Raw genomic sequence first — 20,633 nt, 5'->3', positions numbered from 1 at the left:
AATAAATGGGACTACATCAAATTGAAACACTTCAACACAGCTAAATAAAATAAAAAGGTAACCCATTGTATAGGAGAACATATTTGCCAATGATACACTTGATAAGGGTTTAATTTCCAAAATATATAAAGAACTTATATAACTCAACACTAGGAAGATAAACAAATTGATAAGAAATGGACAAAGGCCTGAATGGACACTTCTCTAAAGAGGACATACAGATGACAAATAGACATATGAAAAGATGCTCAAAGTAGCTAATTATCAGAGAGATGCAAATTAAAACCACAGTAAGGTATCACTTCACACCTGTCAGAATGGCTACCATCAACAAATCAACAAACAACAAGTGCCAGTGAGGTTGTGGATAAAAAGGAACCCTTGTGCACTGTTGATAGGAATGCACTGGTGCAGCCACTGTGGAAAACAGTATGGAATTTCCTCAATAAACTAAAAATGGAACTCCCTTTTTACCCACTGATTCCACTTCTGAGAATATATCCTAAGAATCCTGAAACATCAGTTCAAAAGAATATATGCACCCCTATGTTCACAGCAGCATTATTTACAATAGTCAAGGTCTAGAAACAGCCTAAGTGCCCATCCCTAGAAGAGTGCATAAAAAAGCAATGGTACATTTACACAATGGAATACTATGCAGCAGTAAAAAAGAAGGGCCTCTTACTTTTTGGGACAGTATGGATGGACCTAGAGAACATTATGCTAAGTGAAATAATCCAGTTAGTGAAAGATGAATACCATACAATTTCAGTGCATGTGTAATCTAATGAACAAGATAGAAACAAAGGCATAGACACATGGAACAGACTGAGAGCTATTGTGGGGGGACTGGATGAAAGAAGGTGAAGGGGTTAACCAAAGAACATACATGCATGACCCATGAACATGGAAAACAGTGTGGGTCTTGCCTGAGGCAGGGCTGGGGGCTTGGTAGAAGCAGGCAAAGGGCGAAAAAGTGGGGAACAACTGTAATAGAATAAACAATAAAATATAATTTGAAATGACAGGTAAAAAAATCAATAAAAAATAGTCTTTTTTTGTCTAGTATAAGTATTGCTATTCCAGCTTTTTTTGTTTGTTTGTTTGTTTCCATTTTCATGAAATATCTTTTCCAGCCCTTTACTTTTAGTCTGAGTCTTTTGGTCTAAAGTTAGTTAGTCCCTTGTAAACAACATATGTAAAGGCCTTGTTTTATTATCCACTCAGCCACTGTATATCTTTTTATTGAAGCATTTTACCCATTTGCGTTTAAAGTAATTGTTGATAGATATGTATTTATTGGAATTTTATTCATATTTTATCATTTCTCCTCCTCCTCCTCCTCCTCCTCCTCCTCCTCCTCCTCCTCCTCCTCCTCCTCCTCCTCCTCCTCCTTCTTCTTCTTCTTCTTCTTCTTCTTCTTCTTCTTCTTCTTCTTCTTCTTCTTCTTCTTCTTCTTCTTCTTCCTCTTCTTCCTTCTTTCTTCTCCTCCTCCTCCTCCTTAAAGAAGACCCTTTAACATTTCATGTAATGCAAGTTTTGAGATGACAAACTCCTTTGCCTTTTCTTGTCTGGTAAGGTCTTTATCTGCCATTTGATTCTAGATGGTAGCTTTGCATGATAGAGTAAACTTGGTGTAGGCTCCTGTTTGCATTACTTTGAGTATTTTTTGCCATTCTCTTCTGGCCTGCAAAGTTTCTGTTGAGAAATCAGCTGACAGTCTTATGGTCACCAACTACTTTTTTCTTGCTGCTTTCAAGATTCTCTTTTTGTCTTTAATCATTGGTGTTTTTATTATGGTGTGTTGTGGTGTAGTCTTCTTTGAGTTCATCCTGTTTTGGATTCTCTGACCTTTTGGATTTGTTTGTCTATTTCTTTTACCATGTTAGGGAAGTTTTTTGTCATCATTTTTTTTCAAATAGATTTCCCATTCCTTGTTTTCTCTCTTCTCCTTTTGGCACCCCGATAATATGAATGTTGGTACTCTTGAAGTCCCAGAGGCTCCTTAAAAATCTCCTTATCTCTTCTCATTTTTTGGACTTTTTTGTGGGGGAAGTGTTTTCTGCTTCCTTATCTTCCAAATCACTAATTATGTGCTCTGCTTCATCTACTCTACTGTTGATTCCATGTAATATATTCTTTATTACAGTTATTATATTTTCACTTTTGACTGTTTTTTTTGTTTTATATCTCCATTTTTTAAGTTTCCTGTCTTTTTATTCTTACTAAATTCATCTCCTCCTAAGTTCATTGAGCATCCTTATAACCGGTGTTTGTCTCCATTTTACTTGGTTCTTTTTCTGGAATTTTATTATTTCCTTTGGGACACTTATTTATTTATTTTTTGTCTCCTCATTTTGGCTGCCACCCTGTGTTTGTTTCCATGTATTAGGTAGTGCTCCTACATATCTCAGTGTTGGTAGAATGGTATCATTTAGTTGTTGCCCTGTGGGCTCAGTGGTGCAGCCTCCCTGGTCACCAGGTGTGTCAGGTTTATCCCCAATGTGAGCTGTGTGCCACTTTCCCTTTGTAGCTAAGCTTTGATTGCTCTTGGTACATCAATGGCAGGGATTTCTCCCATCCTTTTAAAAACACTTTGTTTTCCTGTCTTAAGACACCACATTTTACTGGCCACTTTTTAGCCTTATCTGCTGGCTTCTCACATACTGAACAAGGTTTTGAGATTTGAAGTACTCTAGGATGTGGTCTTGGACCCCTTTTTTTCTTGCTAGGTGACTTCATCTAGTTCTATGGATTTAAATGTCGATTATATGCCAATTAATATCAAATTTTTGTCTCTATTCTTGACCTCTCCTCTTACATTCAGACTCATATACCTACCCAACTTGACATCTCTTCTTGGCACCTCAAAATTAACATATTCAAAACATAGCCTTTAAAGCACTTTTGCCTTATGCAAACCTGCTCTGTCTCTCTCTCAGTAAATGAAACAAGCATCCACCCTGATACTAAAGCAAAACTTAGAGTTATTAATGCTTGTTCTCTTTTATACTCTTGTATTCAAAGAATGTCTCTTTAAAGCAATGTACGGTTAGGCTTCTTCTTTTTTTAATCTTGTACATTGATCTTTGTCTTTATTTTAATAGAGTACTATGTCCAAATTATGTTTAATGTGATTATTAATATATTTTAGATCAGATCCACTGTCTTATTAACTATTTCTATTCATCACACCAGTTCTGTGTTCCTCTTTTCACCTTCTAGATCATTAAGGTGATTTTCTGCTCTATTGGGTTATTATTTATATATTCTTTTACTATTTATTTAGAGGTGATCATAAAGATCATAGTATGTATCCTTAACCTCATATAGTTTCATGTAAATTTATTCTCATACTAGTTCCAGAGAAAAAAGACCTTAGAGTACTTCATTTCATGTATCCTTCCCTCATTGTCATGTATTTTATTGTTATATATGTATTTGTATCCCCAAAAGGCATTTTACTATTGTTTTATATTCTTGGTATCATTTTGTTGTATTCTTTTTCTTTCTATTATTCCTCTCTACATCTTTGTAATTACATCTTCTGCCTAAAAAATAGCCTTTGATATTTTCTTTAATGTAGAGTGTATTGATGACAAATTCTCTGGTGTTTGTCATGATCTATAAAATTCTGTTAATAAATACTGCTTATTCAGGGTAATATTTAAAATGGAATTCAATACATAGTCAGGGTGAGAACTCTCTTCTCTTACTTTTAAGTAGAAACAAATTATTGTGTTCTATTATTATAATTGTACAGTTGAATATAAATGAAAGATGGAGATACTTTATAAAACCTATCTATAATCAAAGAATTCATATAAAGTAGATGTTTAAAGACATCTATTTTATGATTTAAAATTTGAAATAATCAAAAACTTCTTATATGGTCATATGTGTCTTAAATTCAAATATTACCTTCTGTGTTATTTATCTCTTTCCTAGGGTGGCTATGATGCTGGTTTTCTATATCACTGTGAGTTCCCTCCATACGACAAAAGCAGTGATATCACAGAAAAGAAAGATGAACCTTTTGATTTCCGTTTTCTTGAGGATACAGAAGATAATCCCATCCATACCATCACTTTCAGGTGACCAGAATTTCAGAGGGCTTTAAAAAACTATAAACCATTGGTATCTATAGTTTTACCCATTATGAATATTGTCAGTTGTTAAAGATCTATCCAAATGGAGGGGCACTCAAATAATGATAAATAAATCAAAGGAAGAAACAAAATCAAAGCTAATTCTGAAACTGTATTTCAATCTCTTTTATCAAATATTTTGCAAATAATTCTGTTTATTGCATAATTGAGTTGCATGGATTTACTCTGTGTTATTTAGGAGGTTGCCAGTGCATGGTCAGATAATGTAGCTTCAGGGTTATGATTCTGGAGAAATCACAAATTGCATTAGTACTCCTTTAGTAGTTAGGAATGAAGCATATGTGCCAGTCATTCTTTTGGAGACCAAATGCAATAACTCCAACTTTCATATGGGCTTTTCCCACCCCCCTTTATCTTTTTGTATTAGTTTGCTGGAACTTCCATGGTTAGTTAGGGCTTCAGCATGTGAGTTTTGAGAGGGACATAATTTAGTCCATTGTAGCTTAACATAGCTATGACCAAATTTTTAGTCATTTGTCAATTAATTTAAAATTAAACATTTTCAGATTAATGTGAAGAACAATTTACTTTCTTTTTGTTTTATAGTTTGAACCAAGATATGATGTTTTGTGGAATGCGAGATGGAGCAATTCGAGTCTATATCCTAAGTCAGAATGACTCCTCATTGACCAGTATGGAGCACTACTGGCACTTCAGTATCCATGACAATGATTATGGATGTATTAAAGGCATTTCTACTAGCTATGATGACCGTTTTTTGGTGACCATTGGAGCAGATAGTAATATTTTTGTTTTCAGCATTTTTTCTGTATTTGAGTTAATGAAAAGCATAAAAGCCAAAGTGCCATCTCCCAGGGTATGTAACTAACAACAACAACAAACATAACAACACCCTTATTTTAAAATAGTAATGTTAAAATTGTTCATATTCCCTAAAATTTGAAAACTACTCAGACGCATTTACCTTATAGAGTAATCTTCCTACCAATATTTTAATCTTGACTTTCTGGTGCCTCTTTTTCAAATACTAAAGGTGTTTAATTTCCTTTCTTTCTAAAGATATAGAATTTCCCAAATTAAAAAAAAAGTGGTGTCAATTTTCTGTATCAATCACTTAATCAAAGTTTGTTTTCAAAATGCACATTTTTTCAGATATATATATTGTACTTTTTATTTATTCACTCACTCATTGAAGGGGTTTATGTGAAATGTGCACTATAATTTGTGACTTGGAAAGGGGTTGTGAAAATATTATTGTAGTATTAGAGTATGATAATGTGGGTCATGATTAAAGATTCAGTTAAGTTATTCTATTTTTAGGAATAATACATTATTGGCTTTTAATAAAGATTGAATATTCAGTTCCCCAAATCATATACTTTTGCTCTGTCAGAGGACCTGAATTTTCTATTATTGAAGTGGTCCCTTTTGATTGAATTGTTAATAACTGTTAGAATTTCTCCTAAGGAATAAGGAATTGTATTAGAAAGACTATATTTAAAATTCCTATGAACACATTGGCTTCCCACTTAACAGGTAGCCAATCTCAGGAGACCAGACAAAGAACATAGGGAAGATTTGAGAGGGAAATTTTAAATTTTTATTAATAGCAGGAAGATTTGGAGAATGTACTGTTTTTTAAAGGGGTTCAGCTCAGGAAGAGGAATTTCAGAACGGAAAGTGTGTGAACAAGAACAAAATATTAGGACTTCTGGTGAAGATGGAGCATTGTAGGTACACTGTGCTTCCTCGCACAACCAAAAGGACAACAACAAATGTAAAAACAACAAAAAACAACTGAACTGCCAGAATATTGAACTGTATGGAAGTCCAACAACCAAGGAGTTAGAGAAACAGTCATCCAGACTGGTGGAAGGGGTAGAGATGGGCAGCCAGGGTGGAGAGTACTCACAGCAAGGTGGTGGCTGGAGGACCTGGGCAGGTGAGGTGGTGGCCAGTGAACCAAACCTGTTGGTCCCACATTTGCATGTGGATAATGGAAGGAATAACTAGGGAGTGAGACAGACCATGCAACCCAGGGTTCCATCACTAGGAAATAAAGCTTCAAACCTCTGACTGAAAAAACCTGTGGGGATTGAGGGGGTGGGAAAAACTCCAAGCCTCATAGGAGAGTTTTTTGGGGAGACCCAGAGGGACCCAGAATGTACACAAAACAACCCACCCAGGAATCAGCACCAGAAGGGTTCAATCTGCTTGTGAGTAGCAGAGGAAGTTATTGAAAGCCCACCAAGAGCCCAGCAAGTGGCATTGTTTCCTCTCAGTCCCCTCCGCAACATATAGCTCCACAACACAGCCAAGTGGGTTGCTTTGCCCTGGTTAATACCTAAGGCTCCACCCCTTACCACCTTACCACCCCTTAGAGCATAACAGGTGCTCCAAGTCAAAAAAAGATGGGCCTCATAGAAGAACAGATCAAAGCTCTAGAAAAAATACAACTAAGCAATAAAGAGATAGCCAACATATCAGATGCAGAATTCACAGCACTGGTAATCAGGATGCTCACAGAAATGGTTGAGTATGGTTGCAAAATAGGGGAGGAACTGAAAGCTATGCAAAGTGAAATAAAGGAAAATGTACAGGGAACCAACAGTGACAGGAAGGAAACTGGGACTCAAATCAATGGTTTGGAGCAGAGAGAAGAAATACACATTCAACTGGAACAGGGTGAAGAAAGGGGAATTCATAAAAATGAGGAGAGTCTGAGGAACCTCTGGGACAACTTCAAACATTCCAACATCCAACATCATAGGGGTGCCAGAAGGAGAAGAGGAAGAGCAGGAAATTGAAAACTTACTTGAAAACATAATGAAGGAAAACTTCCCCAATCTGGCAAAGGAAATAGATTTACAGGAAGTCCAGGAAGCTCAGAAAGTCCCAAAGCAGCTGGACCCAAGGAAGCACACACCAAAGCACATCATAATTAAATTACCCAAGATTAAAGAGAAGGAGAGAATCTTAAAAACAGCAAGAGTTACCTATGAAGGAGTTCCCTTAGACTGTCAGTTGATTTCTCAGAAGAAACCCTGCATGCAAGACGGAGCTGGAAAGAAGTATTCCAAGTAATGAAAAGCAAGGACCTCCATCCAAGATTACTCTATTCAGCAAGATTACTCTATCCAGATGAGGTCAAGTTAAAGGAGTGCATCATCACCAATTCCTTATTATATGAAATGTTAAAGGGACTTATCTAAGAAAAAAGGATGAAAAATATGAACAGTAAAATGACAAAAGACTTATAACTATCAACAACCAAACCTAAAAAATCAAAACCAAAAACAAACTAAGCAAACAACTGGAACAGGAACAGAATCACAGAAATGGAGATCACATGAAGGGTTATCAGTGGGGAGGGGGAGGGGGGAATGTGAGAAAAGGTAGAGGGAATAGAAAGCATAAATGGTAGGTACAAAATAGGGGGAAGTTAAATAGCATAGGAAATGGAGAAGCCAAAGAACTTATATGTACAACCCATGGACATGAACTAAGGGGGGGGAATGCGAGTGGGAGGGGTGATGCAAGGTGGAGGGGAACAAGGAAGGAAAATGGGATACTGTAATAGCATAATCAATGAAATATATTTCAATGTTGAAAAAATATTAATGTACTAAATTACCCATAAAAAAGAATCTTTAGCATTCTACGTGTTGTCAACTCTCTATATGGAAACATGTATTGGATAGAAAAAGTGCATTCTGCATATGTATAATAGCGTCCTTTTATTTATGACTGCAATCAATATTTCTTAAATTACTAATGCACACTCTGCTTTGAAGAAGGTGAAACCACAAATAATTGAATAAACAAACCAAGAACTAAACTCTGCATAGATTTGAGGTTCTTACCCCAAACCTATGAATCAGCTAGAGAGTTGTTAAAAGTACAGATGCTTGAGCCTACTCAAGAGGAATTAAATCAGAATCTCTGAAGGTGAGGGCCAGGTATCTGCAACCTATGCCTCCCCAGACCCCTGTAATTTTACCGGGCAACCGGTATTGAGAACAATTGGCATACACTTTGGAACTGCTGGGAGCACCTTTGTTTAAACTCAAATTTATTGAAAACAGCTGAGGCCAGGAGCTCCTGGGAATCTCACTAATTTGAAGAACTAAAGGGCTTAATTCTGGGCAATAAAATGATTTAAAAATGTAGTTCTTTTTTATTCATTTGTCCACTGCTATGTGATCCAAACCCAGATGACCTCCTAGTGCCAGAGATTGCAAGGATCTATACAACAGACAGAAATAAATACAACAAAACATCTCTGGAAGTATGCCATGTGATGCTACCTTGGAGTCAGAATAACCTGCACTATAGCTGAAATAAACTTTAAACTACTGTTCCTTTTCTGATTTTCTATCCAGCTGCTCTCCTATCAGACTTCATCTTTTTTACTTTTATTTTTGTTTACCTCCCTCCATTCATCCACATGCTCATCTGAGAAGACTTAAGTTCTTTTAGCTTTGGACAATAACTGCTTTTAGAAACTGTAGTTACAAGAGAACGGTTGCCCAAGATTCAGAATTTTTTAAACAGGGGAGCATGTGTATTATGTGACCAGTGTCTTGACCCTAACTTGGTTATGAGACTAAACCATTCCTCACTGCTCTAACATGCTCAGGAAGTCATCCCAGAGGGAGGGAGGTGGATGCTCAGTTGTCATATCAAAGGGAGCCCCATTAGCACCATTCTTGGTTAAGCCTTCCCCTGTTAGAGATCTGAGGTTACATGATACACTTTACGCTCATGTGGCTGGGGAATGGTATTGAATTTACAGCACTAGCAGGACACAAAATGTGATGTATATTATTTATGTCAATAAAGGAATGACCTGTTCTTGTTCTACAGAAAAAAATAAAATTCAATGATTAACAGTAACTAGAATGTATTAGTGATCATTGTCTCTTACACTGGTCATGATTTATGACTTCACTTTTACTAAAGTCATAAACCTGACTTACATAAAAATACATAGACTTATGTTTCATATGTATAAAGACTAGTAGTATAACAAAACAACTTGATCAAATGTCTTTGTGTCTTTACAATGAATGACAGCAAAATAAAGATCAACCTATTAGAAAAGATAATAGAGCCTTAGCTGGTGCAGCTCAGTGGATTGAGCACTGGACTGTGAACCAAAGGGTCACTGGTTAAATTCTCAGTCAGGGCACATGCCTGGGTTGCAGGCCAGGTCCCCAGAAGGGACCATACAAGAGGCAACCACACATTGATGCTTCTCTCCCTCTCTTTCTCTCTCCCTCCCCATCTCTAAAAATAAATAAATAAAATTTCTAAAAAAGATAAAAGAGAATAAGCAAGTTCAATTTTTTTAAGAACTGATTAGCTAACAAACTAAAACTCTGGTTTAGTTCACCAGGTTATACTTCCTCTACTTTAACAGTCTAAGACATTTTACAGCATAGCACTTGAATAAACCAAGTACTTCTGAGTGATTTACTTCATAGTACTCCTTAATTTAAACAGATTTTCTTTTTAAAGGGAGATTCATATTTCTGATTTAATATCTCTCTCAAGGAGAAGGATTATATTATTCTGTACATTTCTCGTTGTATGTGTTCTTTTGATAAGGTCAAATGAAATGCTTACTAAAATACATGAGGTATTTTGGGGAATTGCGTATGTATAAAAGGGATATGCATTTTTAAAAAGCTTGTATTTTAAAATAAATAACAGAAAATTTTTGTGTGTATTCTTTGTGAATAACACATAAATGTTAGTAATTTATATTTTGAAGGGTCAATATGGTGATTTGACATTTTTGCATACACATGATTAAGTTTCGAGACTTTCCCTAACCCTTTAAAGACTACCTCTTTAAATGAAGTAGAAAAAATAAATTTAGTCAACTGCAATATTTTCCCTAGTTTATTTTTTTGTGAAAATATTTTTCAGGCCTATAGTTGCTATAAAAATGGCAGGGGGAAACCCTCAATTTAGTTGTGATTAGGTATTTTAAGAGCAATATGTAATTTTTAAAGGGCTAACTTTTTATTCCTCTCCCTACAGTTTGGAATTGAAACAGCGCCAATTCCAAAAGATATTGAAGATCCCAAAGCCTACAGGTATGAGCTTTTGCAAAACAAACCAACATTTTATAGAAAGCGATTAAGCTAAATGAATTGCCAAATAGTTAAATGCTAATTTTCTCTTTGCTGTTTCTGTATCTTAATTTGTTATGCTTTTAAATTTCTGCTTTCAGTATAGAGAATGCCAGAAGAAAAAGAGAACATGACAAGCTAATGAAAGAAGTGGAAGAAATAAAGGCCAGGAAGAGAGAACAACTCAAAGCTTTGAGGGATCAATTTCAGAAATTACTACAAATGAATGAAGAATTACCAAAGCATATGCAATTTAAACGGACAGTGAGTGAAAAATAAATTTGACTTTAACATATGCTATTTCTGGTTTGAGACTAGTATATATTTGGCCAACAAGTAGGAACACTTAAAATCATCTTTAAGCTTCTCTTTACCTGGCCAATGTGTTGGTAGCAACTAAACTATGGTAGAACTAGTCACACAACTTAGTTTAGATGCAGAAGAATCTCCTAATACAAAGTTTACTTCTGGATTTAGCTATCTTTTACCTTTTTTTGGTAATAAGATATAAGTTTGTATCTGGTTATCAACTCTTATCATATGTAGCCAAGATATCTAGCTACTGAATATGGAACTATTGGATACATACTTTGATTCTTGGTGGTTCCATTTATATAATTCCTCAGATCTGTTGAAAAGATAGTACCTGCTTTACCCACAAAATTTCTGAAAGATGACTCAGTTTATTTTTTTTAGCTATGGGGATGATCACTCAATTGTTTAAGCTAATTCTGTATTAATTTTTTCTATCTGCTAGTAATTTTTTTCATTTTGTACTTCTTTCTAAACAGAAGCACTGTCAAGAGCCTAATCAAATAAAAACCCAGAATTTATCATCCTGACTATAACCATGATTTGTCCAGTCCTATAATTGTAGAAGCACTTGGGCAATTTCATATAAAACATGCTTTGGCAAAATCATAATGGTTAATTTATATTGGTTAAAAGATGTTTATGCTCTTTTTTTAAAAATATTTTATTTATTTATCTTTAGAGGGGAAAGGAAGGAGAGAGGGACAGAAATATCAATGTTTGGTTGCCTCTCATGAGTCCCCTGCAGGGAACTGGCCTGCAAACCAGGCATGTGTCCTGACTGGGAATCAAACCATGATCCTTTGGTTCACAAGCCCACACTCAATCCACTGAGCTACACCAGCCAGGGCTATGCTCTTTTACTAAGAAAAAGGTAGACACGTGCAGAATATGGATGACATAATTCAAAATAAAAAACAACTGAGGCAAGTTCTTTGCCTAAGCACATCGTGCACATCATTACTTACAACACAAGCACCTCTGGAAAGAATAATGACCATTTCCAGTTTAGTGTGAATGAAGGCCCTGACAACATTCAGGAGTGAATGTAAGAAATATGAGGCCTCTAAGTATAATTACAGGGAAAATAACTGCCTTGGTGAAGGACATTCAACCGGAACTTGATGTTAAGAAGATACCAAAGATTTTGCTGTCTTTCCTGGGTAGGGTCACATGGGAGGAGATGTTTCAGCTAATGATCAACTGCCAGGAGCTGCTACCCTGTGCCCAGCTGGCTATGTAAAGTAGTTGCTTTGGGGAAAAGGGAACATATTTTTAAAAATTGTGTGAAGGGAGCTCTAGCCAGGTTGCTCAGTTGGTTGGAGCATCACCCCATACACCAAAAGATTTTGGGTTCAATTCTTGGTCAGGGCACATGCTAGGCTGCAGGTGCGATCCCTGGTTGAGGTGTGTACAGGAGGTAACCAACTGATGCTTCTCTCTCACAGCAATATTCCTCTCTCTCCTCTCCAAGATCAATAGACCTACCTTTGGGTGAAGACTTAAAGAATGTAAACTTTGTGAAAGGAGTATTTTTTTAAACTTTGTACAATCTAAATATTCTGTTAGCATTCATTATTTTTATTGTGAGAAAAATGATTTAGTAGGTAACTTTATTTGTATTATTGTTAATTATTTCTGAGAACCTTTTTCTATTTTTTTGTGGAAGATCAAAAGTATGTTATTTCTAGAATGGAGCTTATGATATTTGGGAGAGAGTAATGATAATGCATAAAATTGAGGACAAAACTTAAAGATCTGTATGTGTGAAATAACATTGATAAAGTACATTGATAAAAGTACCCATTTTGATGAGCAAATCTACCTATCTACAGGATTTTGATATAGATTCTAAAATTCGTGCTGAGATTAATAGAAGAACAGTTTATAAAATTCAACAAGTGGAAAAGGAATTAGCTTGGGAAAAAGAGAAACATGAACTTGGCCTAAAGAAGCTACAGAATAGGTAGGATCCATATTTCTTGCAATTTAAGATGTTTGTCAGTATGTATTTGGATAAAATAGTTCTAAGTGTCTTAATCAAAGTATTCAGATAAGAGGTCTTCCGAAATATGCACTAACTCTTAAAATCTCAAGGAATTTTCTTGTCACTGCTACTGTTATTTTCCTTTGCTTTCTGATCACTCCTTCCTAGTTTAAATCTGGGAAATTTGTTTTACAATTAGATATTTTATTGACCAAATTATGTAATACATATTTACATTGTTTTTTTACCATTATTTATTTTTATTTAACTAATACAATAGCATGTAAATATTAAAATACCGAAACCAAAATAGAACCAAAGGTCTCATAATGAAAGACTGCAACTTCCTATCCAATTCCTTTCGTGTACCAATTTGACTTCTCAGGGAATATTAGTTTTCTTTGCCTTTTTGAGGTGTAATTTACATGTGTAAGTCTTACCTGAACAGCTTGATAAACTTTTGTAGATGTTTAAACACATATATCTGATACCCAGATTAAGGACACTTATAGCACTTCAGAAAGTTCCTTCATGATCCATCCCAGTAAAAATTAACTCTGCAAAAATGGATGTTTATCACCATGGATTAGTTTTGTCTGAACTTGATAGGAATGAAATGTTACAATATGAACTCTTTGGTGTCTGGCTTCTTCACTTGGTATCGTGCCTAAATTTAGCCATGTTGTTGCAGGTAGCGGTCGCTCTTTCTCACTGCTTTGTTATATTGTATTAAATGGTTACATTATAGTTTACCCATTTAACCATTGATAAATGGTTGAGTTGTTTCTTCTATTTTTTTGGCTACTATGAGTATTGGGGCTATGAATATGATTTTGGTGCATGATTTTTGGTGGATATAAACATGTTTTTGAACAGAAGTTTTTAATTTCAAAAAGTTCAATTTATTATTTTTTCAATTTATTAATGTTTTTACTATCTCTTAGAGCTTTTATGTTGTAATTAGAAATTTTTGTCTATTCCCAATTTACAAAATGATTCTCCTATGTTTTCTTCTAGAGGGCTTATTGTTTTGCCATTATCTACCTTGAATAATTTTAATGGGTCATATCAGATAGAGATCAACTCATAAATTCATAAGTTGGTGGGTCGTGGTGGGTAGTCATGCCCCAGGCATGTAAGTTTTTAGTAAAAGTTCTATTTTTGTCTTAAGCAAGCTCTGTCCATGGTTCCTTTGCATCTAGGTTAACATGCCTTTGAACCCCCTCCTTCTAACTTGTGACCACGTTAAAAAAAATCACTTAAAAAAAAAAAAGAGAAAGCACTTAATCTTAAACTATACTGAAATTTAATCCCTGCTTTGCTTTATTCCACTTTCATGAAATCCCCCCGTAAACTCAAATGCATAAAAGAAACTGCAAACTGTTATTCTCTGAAGCATTTATTTCAGTCTGTTGAGATCTTGCTTTCAGGAGTATCCTCTTTTGACTCAAACAAATTTCTGTAAAAATTAAAAATAAAGAGATAGAAATCAAGTGTCATTTGTTTCTACATGGATATCCAACTGACCCAGTATCATTTGCTGAAAAAAACGATTCTTTCTTCTCGAGATTGTAGTGATACTACAGTTAACCGGGTATCTGTGAGACTGATCCCAAACTCTTCATTCTGTTCCATTGACCTATATGTGCTGGTATCACATTGCCTTAATTATTCTTGACCTCTGATATTGTAAATCCCCTGGCTTTGTTCTTCATCTTCAACATTGTTTAGGTCCTTTGCATGCTAAGATTTTTTATTGGAATTACATTGAATCTGTAAATCAACTTAGACATTAATAAACATAGAAAATATTGAGTTTTTCAGCCCATAAGCATGATATATCTTGAAAAGAATCTATTCTTAATGTTTCTTATAGTGGTTGCAACTATACATCTAAATAGCATATTTCCATGAGTTTATTACTAATCATTATTTATTGAATTCCTAGTATGATAGGTGAGGATTTTGCTCACTTTAACATGCTTATGCTTTTTTAGAAAATCTTTTTGGACATAGAAAGTATAATAATTACTTTAAAATCCTTTTCTGTTAATTATATCACCTGTGTCATTTCTGGGTCTGTTTCCATTAATCGATATTTTTCTATTTTAGGTCATATTTTTCTTCTATTTTGCCTACCTAAAGTTTTTTGATTGTATGCCAGAAATTGTGAATTTTACATTGTGGGTGCTGGATGTTTTTTACATGCTTTTACATATTCTTGCCCTTTGTTCTGAGATTTAGTCAAGTTATTTGAAAGCAGCTTGATTTTTTGAGGCTTGCTTTTAATCTTTGTTAGGTGGGATCAGGTATCCTTTGGTACAAAGCTACTTTTTCCTCCTACTGAGATAAAGTTCTTCTGAGTACTCTACCCCTTTGTCCCATGTGTTATAAGGCCTGTGAAAACATCAGCTGTTCCAACCCGCGTGGGAGCCTGAGGATTGTTCTACCTGCTGCCTTCTGGTGTTTCTTTCCCCGGCCTCAGGCAGACTCCTCACACGTTATGTGCTGATCGGGACTCACCTGAGGCTGGAGGGGAGCCCTTTGCAGATCTCCAGAGCACCCTCTTCATGCAGCAGTAGCCTCTCATGTGCTCTGCCCTGTGAATTATGGCATTGGTTACTCGGCATCAAATCCCTGAATATTTGAATTCTTGGATAATATTAGAACATATAAATCCTTAAATTATATCTAAATTGCTACCCACCAAGAGATGAAATTAAGAAGCTCTTCTCAGGAAGAACCCTCAACATAGTATATATCCTATGTTTGACTTTAATATTTATATTTGTAAATATATATGGCAAATATGAATCTTTCACAAACTTAGGTATATAGGCAATATTGCTAGTTTTTATTTTATTTAAATTAACTGAAATTTGACTCTGGGCTCCTATTCCACCAAGTTGATAAGAAAGTCATTTTTAGTACCACTGAGGCTCATCGTCCCAGCCTGCCTGCTTTTTTCAGCCTTTGAATCTATGGATTCTGTGCTCTGCTGGAGTGGGCAGTCTTTGGTACGGTTACCAGGATTCAACACACTTGCAGCCATCATCCTTGAGGCCTTGTGTCTCCTGAGATGCTGTCAGAAGCAAGGAACAAGTACCCACAGTTCTAGGACCCAATTTGCCCAGTTGAGCTCCACATCAGCTGGAACCTCTTCCTCACTGCTCTCCTTGCCCTCAAATACTTGATTCTTTAACTCCCTGTTTTCCCACCCTGGTCCAGGCCTGAGCCTTCATAGCTTGGTGTCTTCAAAAAAATATGGGAGGAAATAATAAGAACCTATCTCTCTGCAAATTAAAACCACAATGAGATACCACATTACACCAGTCAGGATGGCTATAATAGACAAAGCAACAAACAACAAATGTTGGAGAGGGTGTGGGGAAAAGGGGACCTTAGTTCACTGTTGGTGGGATTGCAGACTGGTACAACCATTATGGAAAACAGTATGGAATTTTCTCAGAAAAATAAAAATTGACCTGCCTTTTGACCCAGCAATTCCACTGCTAGGATTATACCCCAAGAATCCTAAAACATCAATTTCAAAGAACCTATGCACCACAATGTTCATAGCAGCACAATTTACAATAGCCAAGAGTTGGAAGCAACCTAGGTGCCCATCAGTAAATGAATGGATCCAAAAATTGTGGTACATATACACCATGGAATTTTATGCAGCAGAGAGAAAGAAGGAGCTACTACCTTTTGCAACAACATGGATGGAACTGGAAAGCATTATGCTGAGTGAAATAGGCCAGGCATTGAAGGACAAATACCATATGATCTCACCTTTGACAGGAAGCTAAAGAATAAAACAAACAAGCAAACAGAATAAAAACAAAGACGCTGAAATAGAGAACAAGTGGGCAGCGACCAGAGGGGAGAGGGAAGGGAACTTAAGGGGAAAAAGGGGGAGGGATTTTGAGGAACAAGTATGAATGACACAGAGATGAGGACTGGGGGGGGGAATGGGAGGGAGGGGGGAGACCGGGCGGGGGGGGGGAAGGGAAAAAAAATGTACTTGAAAAGTAACCAAATAAAATTTAAAAAAAAAAAAAAAAAAAAAGAACCTATCTCTCTGACTGGAACTGAGGAGAGGATAAGTTTGTACCACTGAATAACACTGGCTATTGCCAGTGTTTTCATCCTACCAGCCTAATAGGCCAAATATAATAACTCTTGGTTGAATAATTTACATTATTTTGATTATTGATGAAGTTGAGCATTTGTTTTCACGAGTCTATAGTTCATCTATTTTTATGGTTAGAATTGCCTATTTAGATTCCTTTTTTTTTTTTTTCATTTTTCTTGGAGTCCTATTTATTCCCCCCCCTTATTTTTAGTTATAGTCTCTATTCTGTAAGTATTTGCCTTTTGATATACACATCATAACTGCTTTCTCTTACTCTGGCATTTGCCTTAAATTTTGTTCATATTTTTGTAACTGCACTAAAGTTTTAAATTTTGATGTAATCAAAAGTATCTATTATTTCCTTCATGTTATCTGGGTCTCATGGAAAGACTAAAATCTAAAGAGTGGAAAAAACTCCCATGGGCAAGAAAATAAAGGGAATAAGTTTTAGAACGATGAGAAAGATACTATGCTATGAGAGAAAATGGAAAAATAAAAAGAAATAATAAGCTATTTTAAAAGGAGAAATAAAAGGATTGAGTTAAAAAACAATGAGAGAGGCAAACAAGCTAGGAATAATTATTATGCACATAAAAAAGTTAAATTCTAAAATTAAAACATGGGGGGATAATTATGAATAAGTGCCCAAAATAGCGACAGTTCAATTGATGAAGAAGAATTTTTGGAAGATAAATCTTACCCTGGCTGGGAGGCTCAGTTCTTTAAGCATTGTCCTGTACACCAAAGGGACACAGATTTGATTCCCTGTGAGGACACGAGCCTAGGCTGAGGGTTCCATCCCTAGTCAGGGAGTATATGGTAGGCAACTGATCAATGTTTCTCTCTCATGTTGATCTTTCTCTGTCTCCCTCCCTCCCTTCCTCTCTATTTCTCCAAAATCAACATGTATGTCCTCAGATGAGAATTAAAGAAAAAAAAGATAAATCACTGTGGGCTGTATGAGAAAGGGGAACTAGAAAGTGGTATGAATTTCTGAGCTTGATATTTCTTATAGAAGCAAATACAGTAATATGATTTATATGAGATATATGGCATATATCATCTCACTTTGTTTATAATTAAAATATATAATATATGAGATGTAAATAACATGGGAGATATGTATATAATATAAGTAGATAGAGGGGTAGATTGCAATTTCTTAGTTTAAGATGATCCTTTTACCATTAAACCATAGTCAATTTGAAAATTTTCTATTTTTCTACCCATTGCCAAAACAGTAATATTATACTAATTAATAATGGGTTGTTTAGTATTTACATAAGAAACAAATTTCTACTTGTTCTTGCTCTTTAACCAAATCCTATCCAACTTCCATCACAGCCTTGTTGGTATATGGGTGATTAAATTTTGGATCCAGTATGATATAATGATATTATTTACAAGCACAGTGTATTGTGGTCTTATTTTATTACTTAAAAATCATGTAGAATGATGAAAATGATTCAAATGGTGATTAGTGAAGATATTTGTTTTTTTTTTCAGGTTTCGTGACTCACTGGAAAGCGATACCATTGTGGTTCATGCCATACAGAGTGATCACAAGATATCCTCCTACAGGCTTACGAAGCCCTCTAAGTACTCCAAATTCAAACGGGCCAGCCAGTCAGAGAGACGAGCAAGCAAATTGGAGAGATTTGAAAAAGAGGGAATTGGAAGAAAGGATAGCCAGAAAGATACAGGTAACTTAAATGACAAGAAGGATTTTAAATCTTCATTTTTTAAGATTTCAAAACCAAGTCTTATTTTTGCGGACAGAACATTGGAATGCTTTTCAGTGGCTTGAGCTCATTCTCTTGTCTCCTATCCTTTATTTCTTTGGAATAAATAACCTAAAGAACTTTGGTTGATATTGAGAGGTTAAGTTTCTCCAGAAAATGCTCCACACCAACTTTCCTATTTGATACAGGCTGCTGAAGAAAACTCATCCTGATCATGTGCCTGAGAGGGTAAGAGTACTGAAAGCTGCTGGTTGTTGGTTGTTGTTTTTTTAACTTCCTGTTATCTACTTATTCTTAAATCTAGGACTTTCCCACACGCTAGTTTCCAGGCACTGGTTCTTCCCACCCCAGATTCCCGGCTCCACCCCAGAGCATGGGGCTAGAACACAATATTTCAAACTATTTTTCAAGAGCATGTGCTTTGAACAGAATGATGAGGTGAGAATACAGATGTGAAAATAGTTCATGCAATTCCTGCAAATTGCCTCTTGGAACTGCCCACAGGGTGACTGCAGATGACTGGATGGAGGACCAGCATTCAGGGAATGGCTCGGAGAGCCCAGTCAAGAACAGATTGAGGGCTCTATAGCCTGGCCAGGTGCGAGCTAGTGCCCGGGATACAGAATTGACATTAAAGCTGGTTTAGCCTCTTCATTGAAACAGCTCATTTAACAGCTCTTTTCTGCCTCTAGGGTAAATTCTGAAACCATTATCCCAGTATTTTCTTCCACAATGTATCCCTATTCTTTTTCCTACTGATGATGTGTCCTCATTACTGTTCAATTTGTATTTTTAGTCTGTTGTCCTGTTTGCTGCTCCCTAACACTGCTTGGTGCTTGCATAATGAGGCCCCTGCCACAGTGACCAATTCACTCTTACCTTTGAATTCTACCAGTTCATGGGGGTCCAGGTTGAATTACACTAAAAAAAAAAAAGCCTTCCATGACCATCAGCCTACATTAAACTCTTCCTTTCCCATACTATTATATACTTGAAATATGACATGATGAGTTATAGCTACATAGCCATCTCATTAACTTTTTTCATGTATCTCTAATGTACATCTCTGTGTAGCTTAAACATGAATTGAGATCCTTATTGATAAGGCCAATAACTTTTCCCCTCACAGGAGACAGCTTTTATGGATGTTATCTCCAGAAATCAAAAGACCATGTACTCACTTTCAGTCACCCCCTATTCCCTCCAGAATCTCACATTGTTTTACTTGGGGAAGGGATATAAATCCCTTCTAAAGCTTTAGAGTTTCTCTTTCCTGTGTGGTCTTAGAAATTCAGTATCAGTACTGTTTTGTTGTTGTTTTACAGCAATGCTTGCTGCATCTACATAATAATAATGGGTGAGGGAGTGTGAGGGAGGCACAGGAATACAGCAATGCAGCGTATCAGACGACCCTCTGTCCAGCTTCAGTGGCTTGATCCTTCTTTGGCTGCATTTCTCTTCCTTCTATATCATAACTTTCTGAATCACACCCAGGATTTCCACTGCCAGCTGTAGACCCAGTCCCAGAGCCACGAGATGAGCTTGTCTCATGGGTACGTTAGTGGTCTGCAGAGGCTTATAGCTATAGGTCAGGCATATTTTACCACCCCCATACATCTTTTCTAGTTTCCCAGCCAGTTCAAGGGCTACGGTTTCTGGAGCACTAGTGGGACATGTGATAATTTGGATGGTCAAACTCATATTTGAGGGGATCATGTATGTATCAGTATTTTCCACACCACCAAGCCCCTTCCTCGTTGGACTGTAGTCAGAACCAGTCATCGTCCACATTCTTGTTTCCACATACCAGATGAGAGACTGACATTCCCCTTGAGTCATTGCTCCCACAGCTCCTGGCCTCGACTGTATTGGTAGTTTTCAGCAACGGGACCTCAGACATGCCATGCTACGCAGCCTTGTCCGTCATCTTGAACAAGGGCCTAAAGCCAATAACTTTAAAATGATAGATTTGATTGTATGTTTCTGATCAGTTTTTAAGTTGGCCACAGACCACTGCGGTTGGTACGGTATATGTCACCTCAAATAGGACTCATTTGCTTCACCTTTCCCCTGCTCTCATATCCCAAACACTCCTTCCCTGCTTCTCAATATATATGCCAGCGGTCCATCATTATTTAATTTCACTATCTAATAGTTTAATGTATATGTCTTGTCTTCCCACCT

At 36.2% G+C, this 20,633-nt stretch overlaps 1 protein-coding gene across 1 annotated transcript in view; it reads left to right on the top strand.

The window, feature by feature from the left end:
- The window catches only part of CFAP44 (cilia and flagella associated protein 44), a 127,489-nt gene that overhangs the window by 74,462 nt on the left and 32,394 nt on the right, over positions 1–20,633 (top strand). The window contains exons 18-23 of the mRNA XM_037136866.2: positions 3,949–4,094; positions 4,716–4,986; positions 10,179–10,234; positions 10,372–10,534; positions 12,418–12,548; positions 18,214–18,410. Coding sequence (XP_036992761.2) covers positions 3,949–4,094; positions 4,716–4,986; positions 10,179–10,234; positions 10,372–10,534; positions 12,418–12,548; positions 18,214–18,410 — 964 coding nt within the window. The remainder of the gene's footprint in view (positions 1–3,948; positions 4,095–4,715; positions 4,987–10,178; positions 10,235–10,371; positions 10,535–12,417; positions 12,549–18,213; positions 18,411–20,633) is intronic.

Source organism: Artibeus jamaicensis, unplaced genomic scaffold (assembly GCF_021234435.1).
Source record: "Artibeus jamaicensis isolate MK-2021 breed Jamaican fruit bat unplaced genomic scaffold, CSHL_Jam_final contig_3126, whole genome shotgun sequence".
NCBI classification, from domain to species: Eukaryota; Metazoa; Chordata; class Mammalia; order Chiroptera; family Phyllostomidae; genus Artibeus; species Artibeus jamaicensis.
This window is presented reverse-complemented; position numbering and strand designations above follow the sequence as displayed.